This window comes from Nerophis ophidion, linkage group LG29, assembly GCF_033978795.1.
Source record: "Nerophis ophidion isolate RoL-2023_Sa linkage group LG29, RoL_Noph_v1.0, whole genome shotgun sequence".
NCBI lineage: Eukaryota > Metazoa > Chordata > Actinopteri > Syngnathiformes > Syngnathidae > Nerophis > Nerophis ophidion.
The window spans coordinates 10,421,488-10,437,540 of record NC_084639.1 but is presented as its reverse complement, the minus strand read 5'-3'; the positions used below and the strand labels follow the sequence as shown (position 1 = coordinate 10,437,540).

Sequence of the window (16,053 nt, the reverse complement as noted above, 5' to 3'; positions counted from 1 at the left end):
CATGATTAGAAAACACACTCGCGTTTTTTTCCCGGAAACAGGAACACAAATTTGGTGCGAGAAGTCGGAAGTCTGCTGCTATGGAAACGGAAAACATAGCACGGAAGAAATCAAGCCTGGCACTGATTAAAATGACCAAAACAGGGTAAATATTGTACATATTACATATTGTTATGAAGGTGTCTGGCACTACATTGTATGTGTATATATATATATATATATATATATATATATATATATATATCTTAATTAGATTATCCAGAGAATAATGCTCGATACCGTGTTAGAGCGCAATATATGTATGTGTGAGAAAAATCACAAGACTACATCATCTCAGATGAAGTAGTCTTGTGAGTTTTCCCCACACATACAGTACATATATATATAAATACTTGCAGTGTGTATATTGTAGATATTACATATTGTTATGACGGTATCTGGTACTACATTATATATATACTTGTAGTCTCTATACAAAACATTATATATTGTTTTGAATATGTCTGTAACAACATTATATATAAATATATATATATATATATATATATATATATATATACTTGCGGTGTATGAAGAAAACATTACATTTTGTTAAGGTGTCGGTGACTGATTGATTGATTGATACTTTTATTAGTAGATTGCACAGTACAGTACATATTCCGTACAATTGATCACTAAATGGTAACACCCGAATAAGTTTTTCAACTTGTTTAAGTCGGGGTCCACGTTAATCAATTCATGGTACAAATATATACTATCAACATAATACAGTCATCACACAAGTTAATCATCATAGTATCTACATTGAATTATTTACATTATTTACAATCCGGGGGGTGGGATGAGGAGCTTTGGTTGATATCAGTACTTCAGTCATCAACAATTGCATCAACAGAGAAATGTGGACATTGAAACAGTGTAGGTCTTATTTAGTAGGATATGTACAGCCAGCAGAGAACATAGTGAGTTCACATAGCATAAGAACAAGTATATACATTAGAAGTACATTTGAGTTGTTTATAATCCGGGGTGATGGGATGTGAATGGAGGAGGGTATTAGTAAAGTGTTGAAGTTGCCTGGAGGTGTTGTTTTAGAGCGGTTTTGAAGGAATATAGAGATGCACTTACTTTTATACCTGTTGGGAGTGCATTCCACATTGATGTGGCATAGAAAGAGAATGAGTTAAGACCTTTGTTAGATCCGAATCAGGGTTTAACGTGGTTTGTGGAGCTCCCCCTGGTGTTGTGGTAATGGCGGTCATAAAGTATATATATATATATATATATATATATATATATATATATATATATATATATATATATATATATATATATATATGTATGTATGTATGTATATATATATATATATATATATATATATATATATATATATATATAAATGTATATGTATATATTTTGCAGTGTGTATATATATTGCAGTGTATTACATATGTTATGAAGGTGTCTGTTACTACATTATGTATATATATATATATATATATATATATATATATATATATATATATATATATATATATATATATATAGGGCTTCACGGTGGCAGAGGGGTTAGTGCGTCTGCCTCACAATACGAAGTTCCTGCAGTCCTGGGTTCAAATCCAGGCTCGGGATCTTTCTGTGTGGAGTTTGCATGTTCTCCCCGTGAATGCGTGGGTTCCCTCCGGGTAATCCGGCTTCCTCCCACTTCCAAAGACATGCACCTGGGGATAGGTAGATTGGCGACACTAAATTGGCCCTAGTGTGTGAATGTGAGTGTGAGTGTTGTCTGTCTATCTGTGTTGGCTCTGCGATGAGGTGGCGACTTGTCCAGGGTGTACCCTGCCTTCCGCCCGATTGTAGCTGAGATAGGCGCCAGCGCCCCCCGCAACCCCGAAAGGGAATAAGCGGTAGAAAATGGATGGATGGATGGATATATATATATATATATATATATATATATATATATATATATATATATGTATATATATATATATATATATATATATATATAAATGTATATGTATATATATTGCAGTGTATATAAAATATTACATATTTTTATGAAGGTGTCTTTTACTACATTATATATATATATACATATATATATATATATATATATATAAATGTATATGTATATATATTGCAGTGTGTATATATATTCCAGTGTATTACATATGTTATGAAGGTGTCTGTTGCTACATTATATACATATATATATATATATATATAATATTATATTGAGGGGTTCCCTCAATCGTCAGGACATTGAGGGAACCCCTCATGAAACAGTTCTGTAGAGATGAAGTAGTCTTGGGATTTTTCCCACATATATATATATATATATATGTGTATATATATATATATATATATATATATATATATATGTGTACTTGCGGTATGTATACAAAACGTTGACGGGTTTTGAAGTTTTTTTAGGCTTTGACTGTGACTCACATTAGCCACACCTTTCAAGCGTTTTATAATATATATATATATATATATATAAAATCTTTAAAAAAAAAAAAAAAATGTTTTATTGTCTCCCATAATGATTGTGACTGATAGGCAAAATTCCCCCCCAAAAAAGTGCAGTTTAAATGTGTTTTTGACCAAATGTCCGTTTAGGTTTCGGCGTCCGTCCTGCTCTTGTCCACCAGAGGGCGCCAGGGTCGCACACGGCGTCAGCACTGCGGGACTGCGCCACGGTCGTCACACAGTATGATCAAACAAACGCTTTTTTTTTTTTTTTTTAATTCTAAAACTTTGCTTGATGTGTATTTTGAACATCATACAACCGTCTCTCTATTTCTTGTGTTTTTATTTGCCGCGCATCGTCCCGTCACGATGACGCAATCGTCTGCCGCCAGATTGGACACGCGTGGTCCCTCAAAGTGATCACGTGACACGGATGCGTTCCACCCAGACGAACTTCAGGCGGCGTGGGAGGGGGGTTTGTTAACATCACCCGGTGTTTGTTTGTTTGTTTTGTTGGTTGTTGTTGTCGTGCTGCACTCCGTGGGTGCGCACCGCCCGTGGGATGGACCGCCCCGCAGCCTGACACGTGACCCGGGGTGCAAGATGATGTCGCTCATAGACCTGGACGATGAGCAGCGGTGGGTGCCCACGCACGTCAATGTCACGGTGCTGCGGGCGAGGGGCCTGCGGACCCGCAGCAAGCACGGCAGCCGCTACCTGTACGCGGTGGTCCAGGTGGGCAAGGACAAGCACACCACGGGCCTGGTGGACAAGGCCGAGGTGCCCGAGTGGGCCGAGGAGTGCTGCTTCGAGCTCCTCCCGGGCATCCTGGAGGACGAGGCGGAGGGCGGGTGCGGCCGCGGCGCCTACCCGCCCGGCGGCGCCGACCTGGTCCTCACCGTCATGCACCGGGTCCTGATCGGACTGGACGTCTTCCTGGGTCAGACCGTCATCCCGCTGGATCGCATGTTCCGGGACGGGACGTGTCCGAGGGACCGGTGAGTGTTGTTTTTTTTTGTTTTTTTTAAAGGTCTACTATATTTCACCGGCTTTCAACAATAGAAACTAAAATACAGTAAAATGATTCTACCCTCGAAGAGACCTGAATGAGGACGTCGCCGAGCTACCGATTCTTTAGCTGAGAGCATCGATGACAGATCTGAATATTCTTAACTGCTATTCAGGACTGAAAGTAAGGCCAGCCTCTAATATAAAGCAAAGCAACTCAATCTTTGAGTTTAAGAGCTGCACGCTGACCTAAATGACCATTGTTTCCCCTCCTTTGTCAACATAATGGACTAAAATAGATTAAAAGCACTTAAACTTTTAAAAGAGCTCTACTGTCACTTAAAAGCTTACTGAAATGAGATTTTCTTATTCAAACGGGGATAGCAGGTCCATTCTATGTGTCATACTTGATCATTTCGCGATATTGCCCTATTTTTGCTGAAAGGTTTAAGTAGAGAACATCGACGATAAAGTTAGCAACTTTTGGTTGCTAATAAAAAAGCCTTGGCTGTACCGGAAGTAGCAGACGATGTGCGCGTGACGTCACGGGTTGTAGGGCTCCTCACATCCTCACATTGTTTACAATCATAGTCTCCAGCAGCAAGAGCTATTCGGACAGAGAAAGCGACAATTTCCCCATTAATTTGAGCGAGGATGAAAGATTCGTGGATAAGGAAAGTTAGAGTAAAGCACAAAAAATAAAAAGCGACGGCTCCAGGCAGCGGCAGTGGGACCGTTTCAGATGTAATAAGACACATTTACTAGGATAACTCTGAAGATCACTTATCTGCTTATTGTGTTAATAGTGTTTTAGTGAGATTGTAAAGTCATACCTGAAAGTCGGATGGCTGCGGTGAACACCAGTGTCTTTCAGAGAAGCCGAGGAGCCAAGATCACAGCTGCCTTTTTGAGCTGCAGGAGGAAGTCCTATAATCCACTGAAGTCTCCAGTAAGAGCCGACTTAATATCACAATTTTCCCATCCAAAAACTTGCTGGTTGACGTAGAGATACATGTTCGCTTGACCGCTCTCTGTTAAAGGCCTACTGGAATGAGATTTTCTTATTTAAACGGGGATAGCAGGTCCATTCTATGTGTCATACTTCATCATTTTGTGATATTGCCATATTTTTGCTGAAAGGAGTTAGTAGAGAACATCGACGATAAAGTTCGCAACTTTTGGTCGCTAATTAAAAAGCCTTGCCTGTACCGGAAGTAGCAGACGATCTGTGCGTGACGTCACGGGTTGTAGGGCTCCTCACATCCTCACATTGTTCATAATGTGAGCCTCTAGCAGCGAGAGCTATTCGGACTGAGAAAGCAACAATTTCCCCATTAATTTGAGCGAGGATGAATGATTTGTGGATGAGGAAAGTTAGAGTGAAGCACAAAAAAAAAGTGACGGCTCCAGGCGGCAGTGGGGCCGTTTCAGATGTAATTAGACACATTTACTGGGATAACTCTGAAGATCCCTTATCTGCTTATTGTGTTAATAGTGTTTTAGTGAGATTGTAAAGTCATACCTGAAAGTCGGATGGCTGCGGTGAACGCCAGTGTCTCTCAGAGAAGCCGAGGAGCCAAGATCACAGCTGCCTTTTTGAGCTGCAGGAGGAAGTCCCATAATCCACTGAAGTCTCCAGTAAGAGCCGACTTAATATCACAATTTTCCCATCCAAAAACTTGCTGGTTGACGTAGAGAAACATGTTCGCTTGACCGCTCTCTGAAATGAGATTTTCTTATTTAAACGGGGATTTCAGGTCCATTCTATGTGTCATACTTGATCATTTCGCGATATTGCCATATTTTTGCTGAAAGGATTTAGTAGAGAACATCGACAATAAAGTTCACAACTTTTGGTGCGGACAAAAAAAACCCTGCTTTTACCGGAAGTCGCAGACGATGATGTCACAAGTGTGGGGGCACCTCACATATTCACATTGTTTTTAATGGGAACCTCCAACAAAAAGTGCTATTCGGACCTAGAAAACGACAATTTCCCCATTATTTTGAGCGAGGATGAAAGATTCGTGTGTGAGGATATTGATAGCGACAGACTAGGAAAAAAAAAAAAGGAAAAAAAAACCGCGATTGCATTGGGACGGATTCCGCTGTTTTTAGACACATTTACTAGGATAATTCTGGGAAATCCCATTTCTTTCGATTGTGTTGCTAGTGTTTTAGTGAGTTTAACAGTACCTGATAGTCGGAGGTGTGTGTCCAAGGGTGTCTTGACACCAATGTCTCAGGGGAGTCGAGGGCAGCCATGGACGGCACAAGCTCAGCTTTTCTCCGGTAAGAAGCGACTTTTTACCACAATTTTCTCACCGAAACCTGCTGGTTGACATGCCGTCGTGATTCATGTTCGCTTGACCGCGCTCTGATCCATAGTAAAGTTTCACCTCCAGGAATCTTAAACAAGGAATCACCGTGTGTTTGTGTGGCTAAAGGCTAAAGCTTCCCAACTCCATCTTTCTACTTTGACTTCTCCAATATTAATTGAACAAATTGCAAAAGATTCAGCAACACAGATCTCCAAAATACTGTGTAATTATGCGGTTAAAGTAGACGACTTTTAGCTGTGTGTGTGCGCAGCGCCCATATTTCCTAAAAACCTTTGACGTCTTGCGTACACGTCATCATTACACAACGTTTTCAAGACGAAACTCCCGGTAAATTTAAAATTGCAATGTAGTAAACTAAAAAGGCCGTATTGGCATGTGTTGCAATGTTAATATTTCATCATTGATATATAAACTATCAGACTGTCGGTAGTAGTGGGTTTCAGTAGGCCTTTAACGCCACGTCACGTGGTTCATTGTCTCAGGTATGCCGCTATATTGCCAAAAGTATTTGGCCACTTGCCTTGACTCACATATGAACTTGAAGTGCCATCTCATTCCTAACCCATAGGGTTCAATATGATGTGGGTCCACCTTTTGCAGCTATTACAGCTTCAACGTAATCACATGGTTTCCTTTAATGTAGTAGTAGTATTAAATGGCGGTAAAGCTCGGTTGGTAGAGCGGCCGTGCCAGCAACTTCAGGGTTGCAGGTTCAATCCCCGTTTCCGCCACCTTAGTCACTGCCGTTGTGTCCTTGGGCAAGACACTTTACCCACCTGCTCCTTATGCCACCCACACTGGTTTAAATGTAACTTAGATATTGGGTTTCACTATGTAAGGCGCTTTGAGTCTCTAGAGAAAAAGCGCTATATAAATATCATTTACTTACTTACTTCAACTAATCTGGGAAGGCTGTCCACAAGGTTGCGGAGTGTGTTTATAGGAATTTTCGTCCAAAAGCGCATTGGTGAGGTCCCACACTGATGTTGGTCGAGAAGGCCTGGCTCTCAGTCTCCGTTCTAATTCATCCCAAAGGTGTTCAGGTCAGGACTCTGAGCAAGCCAGTTAAGTTCATCCACACCAGACTCTGTCATCCATGTCTTTATGGACCTTGCTTTGTCCACTGGTGCACAGTCATGTTGGAAGAGGAAGGGGCCCGCTCCAAAATGTTCCCACAAACTTGGGAGTATGGAAATGTCCTAAATGTTTTGGTATCCTGGAGCATTCAAAGTTCCTTTCACTGGAAATAAGGGGCCAAGGCCAACTCCTGAAAAACAACCCCACACCATAATTCCTCCTCCACCAAATTTCACAGGTCGAGAAGGCCGGGCTCCAGTCTCCGTTCTAATTCATCCCAAAGGCACACTTGCCAACCCTCCCGATTTTCCCAGTAGACTCCCGAATTTCAGTGCTCCTCCCGAAAATGATTGGAAAAAAATAGTTTCAGTTCATCCAGGACAGCTCGAAGGGGAAGAGGTATGCTGCCTGCAAATTTTGTAGATCTGACTCCTCCATTGAACACGGTGGCTGAACGGATATACTCATTCATGAACGGATTATATATATATATACATGTATGTATGTATGTATGTATGTATATTTATATATGTATGTATATGTGTGCATATTTATATATGTATGTCTATGTGTGTATATATATATATATATATATATATATATATATATATATATATATATATATATATATATATATATATATATATATGTATGTATTGATTGATTGATTGATACTTTTATTAGTAGATTGCACAGTACAGTACATATTCCGTACAATTGACCACTAAATGGTAACACCCGAATAAGTTTTTCAACTTGTTTAAGTCGGGGTCCACGTTAATCAATTCATGTATGTATGCTTCACGGTGGCAGAGGGGTTAGTGCGTCTGCCTCACAATACGAAGTTCCTGCAGTCCTGGGTTCAAATCCAGGCTCGGGATCTTTCTGTGTGGAGTTTGCATGTTCTCCCCGTGAATGCGTGGGTTCCCTCCGGGTACTCCGGCTTCCTCCCACTTCCAAAGACATGCACCTGGGGATAGGTTGATTGGCAACACTAAATTGGCCCTAGTGTGTGAATGTGAGTGTGAATGTTGTCTGTCTATCTGTGTTGGCCCTGCGATGAGGTGGCGACTTGTCCAGGTGTACCCCGCCTTCCGCCCGATTGTAGCTGAGATAGGCGCCAGCGCCCCCCCGCGACCCCAAAAGGGAATAAGCGGTTCCCCCCAAAAAGTGCTTTTCCCCTTTCAATATGCTTTTGACCAACATTAAAACAATGTAGCGTAGTAGGCCTAAGTATTCATAAAAAAAAAACAAAACAAAAAAACAAAGCATAGGTTTTATTTAATAGTTAGATTTGATATTTTCGGCCACTTTAATACTACACACAGTTTGAAGTGTAACACTGTGATAATAAAAGACCAATAACTTAAGTGGTTCTTTGGAAGTTTGACTGGCCTCAATAATACATCCATTTGAAGGTTATGTACAAGTTTTACCGTCGCATAACTGTGGTGCATTCAAAGACCCTTGATTGAAGTTACAAATAGAGAATTCACTAGTTTTCAAAGACAAGAGGAGAGTTAAGGGGGTCCTATGATGCGACAAGTACCACCATCATTACCAACATTAAAACACAATAGCGTAGTAGGCCCAGGTATTCATTAAAAACAAGGCAGAGGTTTTAGTTAACATTTATATTTGATATTTTTGCCCACTTTAGTGCTACACACAGTTTGAACAGTAACACTGATATTAAAAGACCCATCACTTAATTAAGTGGTTTTTTTTGGGAAGTTTGACAATCACTAGCCTCTATTATAAATCCATTTGAGGCAGCATAGGAGGAAGTTATGTAGAAGTTTTACCCTCGCAACTTGTTACCCATAACTGTGGTGCGTTCAAAGACCCTTGATTGAAGTTATGAATAGAGAGTTCACTAGTTTTTAAAGACAAGAGGAGAATTAAAGGGTCCTACAATGCGCCAAGTAACACCCTCATGACCGACATTGAAACACAGTAGTGTAGTAAGCCAAAGTATTCATTAAAAACAAGACAGAGGTTTTATTTAACAGTTATATTTCATATATTTGGCACCTTTAATGCTACATAGTTTGAACAGTAACACTGTGATAATAAAAGACCCATCACTTAATGAAGTGGTTTTTTTTTGGAAGTTTGACAATCACCGGCCTCGATTATAAATCCATTTGAGGCAGTATAGGAGAAAGTTATGTCAAAGTTTTACCCTCGCAACTTTTTACCCGTAACTGTGGTGCGTTCAAAGACCCTTGATTGAAGTTACAAATAGAGAGTTCACTAGTTTTTAAAGACAAGAGGAGAGTTAAGTGGGTCCTACGATGCGCCAAATACCACCGTCATTGAAACACAATAGTGTAGTAAGCCAAAGTATTCATTAAAAACAAGGCAGAGGTTTTATTTAACAGTTATATTTGATATATTTGGCACCTTTAATGCTACACAGTTTGAACAGTAACACTGTGATAATAAAAGACCCATCACTTAATTAAGTGTTTTTTTTTGGAAGTTTGACAATCACTTGCCTGGATAATAAATCCATTAGAAAGTTAAGTTTTACCGTCGCATAACTGTGGTGCGTTCAATGACACTCGATTGAAGTTACAAATAGAGAGTCCACTAACTTTCAAAGACAAGAGGAGAGTTAAAGGCCTACTGAAACCCACTACTACCGACCACACAGTCTGATAGTTTATATATCGATGATGAAATATTAACATTGCAACACATGCCAATACGGCCTTTTTAGTTTACTAAATTGCAATTTTAAATTTCCCGCTAAGTGTCCTGTTGAAAACGTCGTGGAATGATGACGCGTACGCGTGACGTCACGGACTGTCAGGAAATATTAGCGCTGCACCAAACACGGCTAAAAGTTGTCTCTGTTCATGGCCTAATTACACAGTATTTTGGACACCTGTGTTGCTGAATCTTTTGCAATTTGTTCAATTAATAATGGAGACTATAAAGAAGAATGCTGTTGGTGGAAAGCGGTGGATTGCAGCTGTCTTTAGCACCGAGACACAGCCGGTGTTTCTTTGTTTGTTGTGAAGCGGAGCGGTCAAGCGAACATGTTTTCTCTACGTCAACCAGCATGTTTTTGGATGGGGAAATTGTGATATATATCTTACCGGAGACATCAATGGATTATTCGTCGTCCTGCAGCAGCTGTCATGTCAAAAAAGGAAGCTGTGAGCTTGGCGGCTCGGCTTCTCTCTGAGACACTGCGTGTTAAACGCAGCCATCCGACCTCGAGGTATGTCTTTAAAATCTTTAAAATCTCACTAATACACTTTTAATAGAATAAGCAGATAAGGGATATTCCAGAATTATCCTAGTAAATGTGTAACTGTTGCGACTAATAATTATAATTTGTTTTATTTCTCTAAAAACAGAATAAGTTAAGTTCATAAAAGGGATTTTAAATCAAAATGTATAAAAGTTCATAAGAAGGCTTTATTTATGTTACTATGGTTAAAAATGTAATTTCATGCCTTTTTGTTGGGTTTGTGGGCATGCTTTTGTTTTGAAGTGTCTTGATTGGTCTGTGAACGGATATGAGTGAACATTTGTTTGATGCAATGAGAAGGGATAAAGAGAGCGACTGATGGTAACAAGGACTAAAAAGTGTCCCAAGGACTTTTAGCGTTTGGGCTACAAGAGCCAGAAGATCACAATTTCCTCCTAAAAGAAGCATGCAGGCCAACGAGGTATTTGTCATTTATGTTTGTATTTTACTTCAGTAAAATGTTTGAGCCACATGCTGTGCATGTTATGTTTACGTTTGTAACGTGCTTTATTTTATTAACAGTTTTCACGGTGAATTGAAGGGAAAGTAATCCTTCAATAAATCAGTTCAAGAAAGCCATAGTGTCAGCGCTATTTGGAGGGAGTTACAAAATGTGTCTAAAAACATCTGAATTGCTCACGATGCAATCGCCTTTTTTTTTTTCTGTAGTTCTTCGCTATCAATATCCTCAGCCCCGAATCTTTCATCCTCGCTCAAATTAATGGGGAAATTGTCGTTTTCTCGGTCCGAATAGCTGTTTTTGTTGGAGGCTCCCATTATAAACAATGTTCAGATGTGAGGAGCCCTACAACCCGTGACGTCACGCGCACATCGTCTGCTACTTCCGGTACAGGCAAGGCTTTTTTATTAGCGACCAAAAGTTGCGAACTTTATCGTCGATGTTCTCTACTAAATCCTTTCAGCAAAAATATGGCAATATCGCGAAATGATCAAGTATGACACATAGAATGGACCTGCTATCCCCGTTTAAATAAGAAAATCTCATTTCAGTAGGCCTTTAAAGTGTCTTATGATGCAAAACTAACCTGTTGTTACCTGTTTTTGTGTATTTGGGGTCCCCATAAAATCCCCAAAATTGTAAAAATCATGGAGGCATGGAAGGGATATCTATAAAACAATCTTGCCTTCTTCCAGACTTTATTGAGGGATTTTTCCTGCCGTTACGTCAGCAGATCTCTCCGTATATGTCAGAGGTTTACTTGAAGAGCTTTGCGCGACTCCGCCGTTTTTATTAAAGCAGCACTAAGTACGTTTCAACTTTTCAGGGATGATACACAGACTTAGAACTACTTGAATGACACCTCTGGCATGGCCTGAGGGGGTCTGTATCGTTCTCACTGGCACTTAGCCACACAGAAAACTACAAATGGGCTGACTTAATCCACGGCATAAGTCACTCCCCTTTTCTCCATTCGTTAAAAAGACGGAAATGGATGCGAAAACCTACGTGCCGCCAGAAAACTAAAAGCAGGAGAAAAAAGCCCGTGTGACATTACTGCTATCGCAAAACGACCAAAGAAACGAAAAGTTTTGCCTGAGGAGACAGAAAAGGGAAAAAGTGAGGTTACCCAGATAAAAAGGGTCAACATTGTCCCGACTTTCACTCGCTGGCGTGTGCTCAAAATAAGGAATTTTAACAGACATGTAGATAGAACATGTTAAAAGAGAAAGTAAGCAGATATTAACGGTAAATGAACACGTAGATTAATTATTAATTTTCTACCGCTTGTCCTTAATAATGTTGACAAAATAATACAATGATAAATGACACAATATGTTACTGCATATGTCAGCAGCTAAATTAGGATCCTACTTCGTAATAAAAGTCAAGTTGTCTTGTATGTTCACTATTTTATTTAAGGGCAAACTTGCAATAAGAAACATATGTTTAATGTACCCTAAGATTTTTTTGTTAAAATAAAGCCAATAATGCAATTTTTTGGTCCCCTTTATATAGAAAAGTACCGAAAATATACCGGTACCAAAATATTGGTAGTAGTCCCCAACACTGACTGAGGAGTAGCAGCACATCTGGCTTCAATTGTGGTTTCTCCGCCCCCTTTGACTCCTGTCCACATTCTGTGAAAACACACAATCCCTCTTTGCTCTTTTTGCAGGGAACAGCAATTCCTGTGGACTCGTTTTAAGATTCAAGAGCTAACCCTATACTACTGTTAACAACGGTCAAATGTTGACGGCGGCCGCATTATTTTCAGCCCCGTGGCGATATTGGCTGATTGCGTAACACGCACAAAGCATTTCCAAAAGCGAATCAATCTGTTTTTTTGTCGATCTTTTTTTTCTGGTGCCAGCGTGAGTGTTTGCAATACAGAGAGCAACTTTCATGTGTGTATTGTAAATACATCCATCCATCCATTTTCTGCCGCTTATTTCCTTTGGGGCCGCTGGCGCCTATCTCAGCTACAATCGGGCGAAAGGCGGAGTACACCCTGGACAAGTCGCCACCTCATCGCAGACTGTAAATACAATCCAAAAATATAAAACTTCTAGTGTTTTTTATTTATTTCACGGCGCTCGTTTTTCAGTGTAGAAAAGGAGCAGGATTGTTGGATGAAGGTGTGGATGCTGGAAATAATGCAGTGTTTGAACATTTCATGCAGCTGATCTAGGCTCCAGCATCCCTCGCGACCCCAAAAGGGACAAGCGGTAGAAAATTGTGTCATTGTGACCAAAATAATATCATTATGTTTAGAGATGTCCGATAATGGCTTTTTTGCCGATATTCCGATATTGTCCAACTCTTAATTACCGATTCCGATATCCACCGATACCGATATATACAATTCTGGAATTAACATTTTGTTGTGATGCCCCGCTGGATGCATTAAACAATGTAACAAGGTTTTCCAAAATAAATCAACTCAAGTTATGGAAAAAAATGCCAACATGGCACTGCCATATTTATTATTGAAGTCACAAAGTGCATTATTTGTTTTTAACATGCCTCAAAACAGCAGCTTGAAATTTGGGACATGCTCTCCCTGAGAGAGCATGAGGAGGTCGAGGTGTGGAGGGGCGGGGTTGAGGTAAGTAGGGGATGTATATTGTAGCGTCCCGGAAGAGTTAGTGTTGCAAGGCTTTTTGGGTATTTTTCCTGTTGTGTTTATGTTGTGTTACAGTGCGGATGTTCTCCCGAAATGTGTTGGTCATTCTTGTTTGGTGTGGGTTCACAGTGTTGCGCATATTTGTAACAGTGTTCTTTCTTTTCTTTCTTTCTTTCTTTTCTTAGTTTATTTCGAACATGACATACATACAACATTATACATCAGGTAATTTCATCATTTCGCAATACACAATACATCATGTCCGAAAAGGAGTAGGAAGAAGCAAAGCTTATTTTATCCTACCCCTTTTCCACTTCAGAGCGCCCACAAATGTATACATTCATTTACTGTCTCTTTTTACAGCAAAATAGTAAAATAGCAAAATGACATCTATGAGTGAGTAACACAGCAGTTTTCTAACATGTACTTAATTATTTCAGTCATTATTAACATACTGAGATGAAGAATATCTTATTTTCAATAAGTTTGAAAGTGTTTCTCATACTTATTTTTACTTTGTAAGCACTTTTCATTTGAACATGCTTTCAAACTAGATCATATCAGTACAATGTTTAACTTCTTTACTTAATCCATTCCATAATTTAATTCCACATACTGATATGCTAAAAGTTTTAAGTGTTGTACAGGCATACAAATGTTTTGTTAGATTTTCCTGTAAGGTTATTTTTCTCCTCTTTAAATTGAGAACAATTGTTGTACATTCTTTGATAGCAGGTTATAATTTACTTTGTACATCAATTTAGCTGTTTAAAGTGTTTTATACGGCCACCTTCAGTGTGACCTATATGGCTGTTGACCAAGTATGCCTTGCATTCACTTGAGTGTGTGAAAATATTATGTGACTTGGCCGGCACGCAACGGCGCAGTGCCTTTAAGGTTTATTGGCGCTCTGTACTTCTCCCTACGTCCGTGTACACAGCGGCGTTTTAAAAAGTCATACATTTTTCTTTTTGAAACCGATACCGATAATTTCCGATATCACATTTTAAAGCATTTATCGGCCAATAATATCGGACATCTCTAATTATGTTGAATGTGCTCAAAAAGTATGTACACGTAAAGCATTTTTAGAGAAGCCACTATTTTGCATGTTTTTTGTTTCCTATGCCTCACTAACAGTGTTTCAGTATTTGATCTGCTACACTTTTATTGTTTTTAATAATAAATCAATGTCAATCAATCAATGTTTCTTTCTATAGCCCTAAATCAGAAGTGTCTCAAAGGGCTGCACCCATGACTGTGTATAAAAACAGCTTCCCAAAAAATGCTCAGTCTTTTTAAAGAAAGGATGGAATGGAGTGAGGTACACCCCTTTGTCCACAACTGCGTGAGCAAATAGTCAAACAGTTTAAGAACAATGTTTCTCAAAGTGCAAATGCAAGAAATTTAGGGATTTCAACATCTACGGTCCATAATATCATCAAAAGGTTCAGAGAATCTGGAGAAATCACTCCACGTAAGCGGCATGGCCGGAAACCAACATTGAATGACCGTGACCTTTGATCCCTCAGACGGCACTGTATCAAAAACCGACATCAATCTCTAAAGGATATCACCACATGGGCTCAGGAACACTTCAGAAAACCACTGTCACTAAATACAGTTCCTCGCTACATCTGTAAGTGCATGTTAAAGCTCTACTATGCAAAGCGAAAGCCATTTATCAACAACACACAGAAACTGTATGTACATTTGTAGCTATATTTGCATCCAGCCTTTCCCTCCACCCACATTTAAGGCCAAACAAACACTTACCAATCGACGGATTTAAGTTGCTCCAATGGTCAAAAGATGCAATCGTTGGTTAGAAGGCGATCGCCGAATAGCCTCAATAGCTATTCGCTCAATAGCTTCAGTTTCTTCTTCAATTTAGTTTTCTCTATCTGCCTCCACACTCCAACCATCCGTTTCAATACATGCGTAATCTGTTGAATCGCTTAAGCCGCTGAAATCCGAGTCTGAATCCGAGCTAATTTCGCTATATCTGGCTGTGCTATCCGCCATGTTTGTTTGTATTGGCTTCACTATGTGACGTCACAGGAAAATGGACGGTGGATTTACAGATATCGAAAATCAGGCACTTTAAAGCCTTTTTTCGGGATATTCCATGATGGGTAAAATTTTGAAAAAAACTTCGAAAAATAAAATAAGCCACAGGGAACTGATTTTTATTGGTTTTAACCCTTCTGAAATTGTGATCATGTTCCCCTTTAAAAGAAAAGGTGATGTAACACAGAGGTGAACATGCCCTTTCCCAAGTTAATTATTATTTGAAAAAAAAAAAAAAAAAAGTTATGAGTTTGAACATCAAATATCCTGTCTTTGTAGTGCATTCAATTGAATATGAGTTGAAAAGGATTTGCAAATCATTGTATTCCGTTTATATTTACATCTAACACATTTTTCCCAACTCATATGGAAACGGGGTTTTGTACTTAAAGGGGAGCATTATCACAATTTCAAAAGGGTTAAAAATAATAAAAATCAGTTCCCAGTGGCTTGTTGTATTTTTAGAAGTTGTTTTCAAAATTTTACCGGTCCCCGAATAGCCCTAAAAAAAAGCTTTAAAGTTCTTGATTTTCGCTATTTGCGATGCGACGATCCATTTCCCTGTGACGTCATACAGTGCTGCCAATGTAAACAAACAATGGCGAATAGCACAGCAAGATATTGTGACATTAGCTCGGATTCACACTCAGATTTCAGCGGTTTAAGCGATTGAACAGATTACGCATGTATTGAAACAGATGATTGGAGTATGAAAGTATTGAAGAAGAAA

The 16,053-nt window shown here is 39.4% G+C and overlaps 1 protein-coding gene across 2 annotated transcripts in view; it reads left to right on the top strand.

Moving 5' to 3' along the window:
• Nucleotides 1-2,826: 2,826 nt before the first annotated feature.
• Nucleotides 2,827-16,053, top strand: part of rab11fip5b (RAB11 family interacting protein 5b (class I)) — a 36,104-nt gene continuing 22,877 nt past the window's right edge. The window contains exon 1 of one of the 2 annotated variants that reach the window (XM_061891714.1): nucleotides 2,827-3,473. In XM_061891714.1, coding sequence (XP_061747698.1) covers nucleotides 3,079-3,473 — 395 coding nt within the window. In that variant the 5' untranslated portion in view covers nucleotides 2,827-3,078. The remainder of the gene's footprint in view (nucleotides 3,474-16,053) is intronic. The other variant, XM_061891715.1, reaches the window with a different exon arrangement.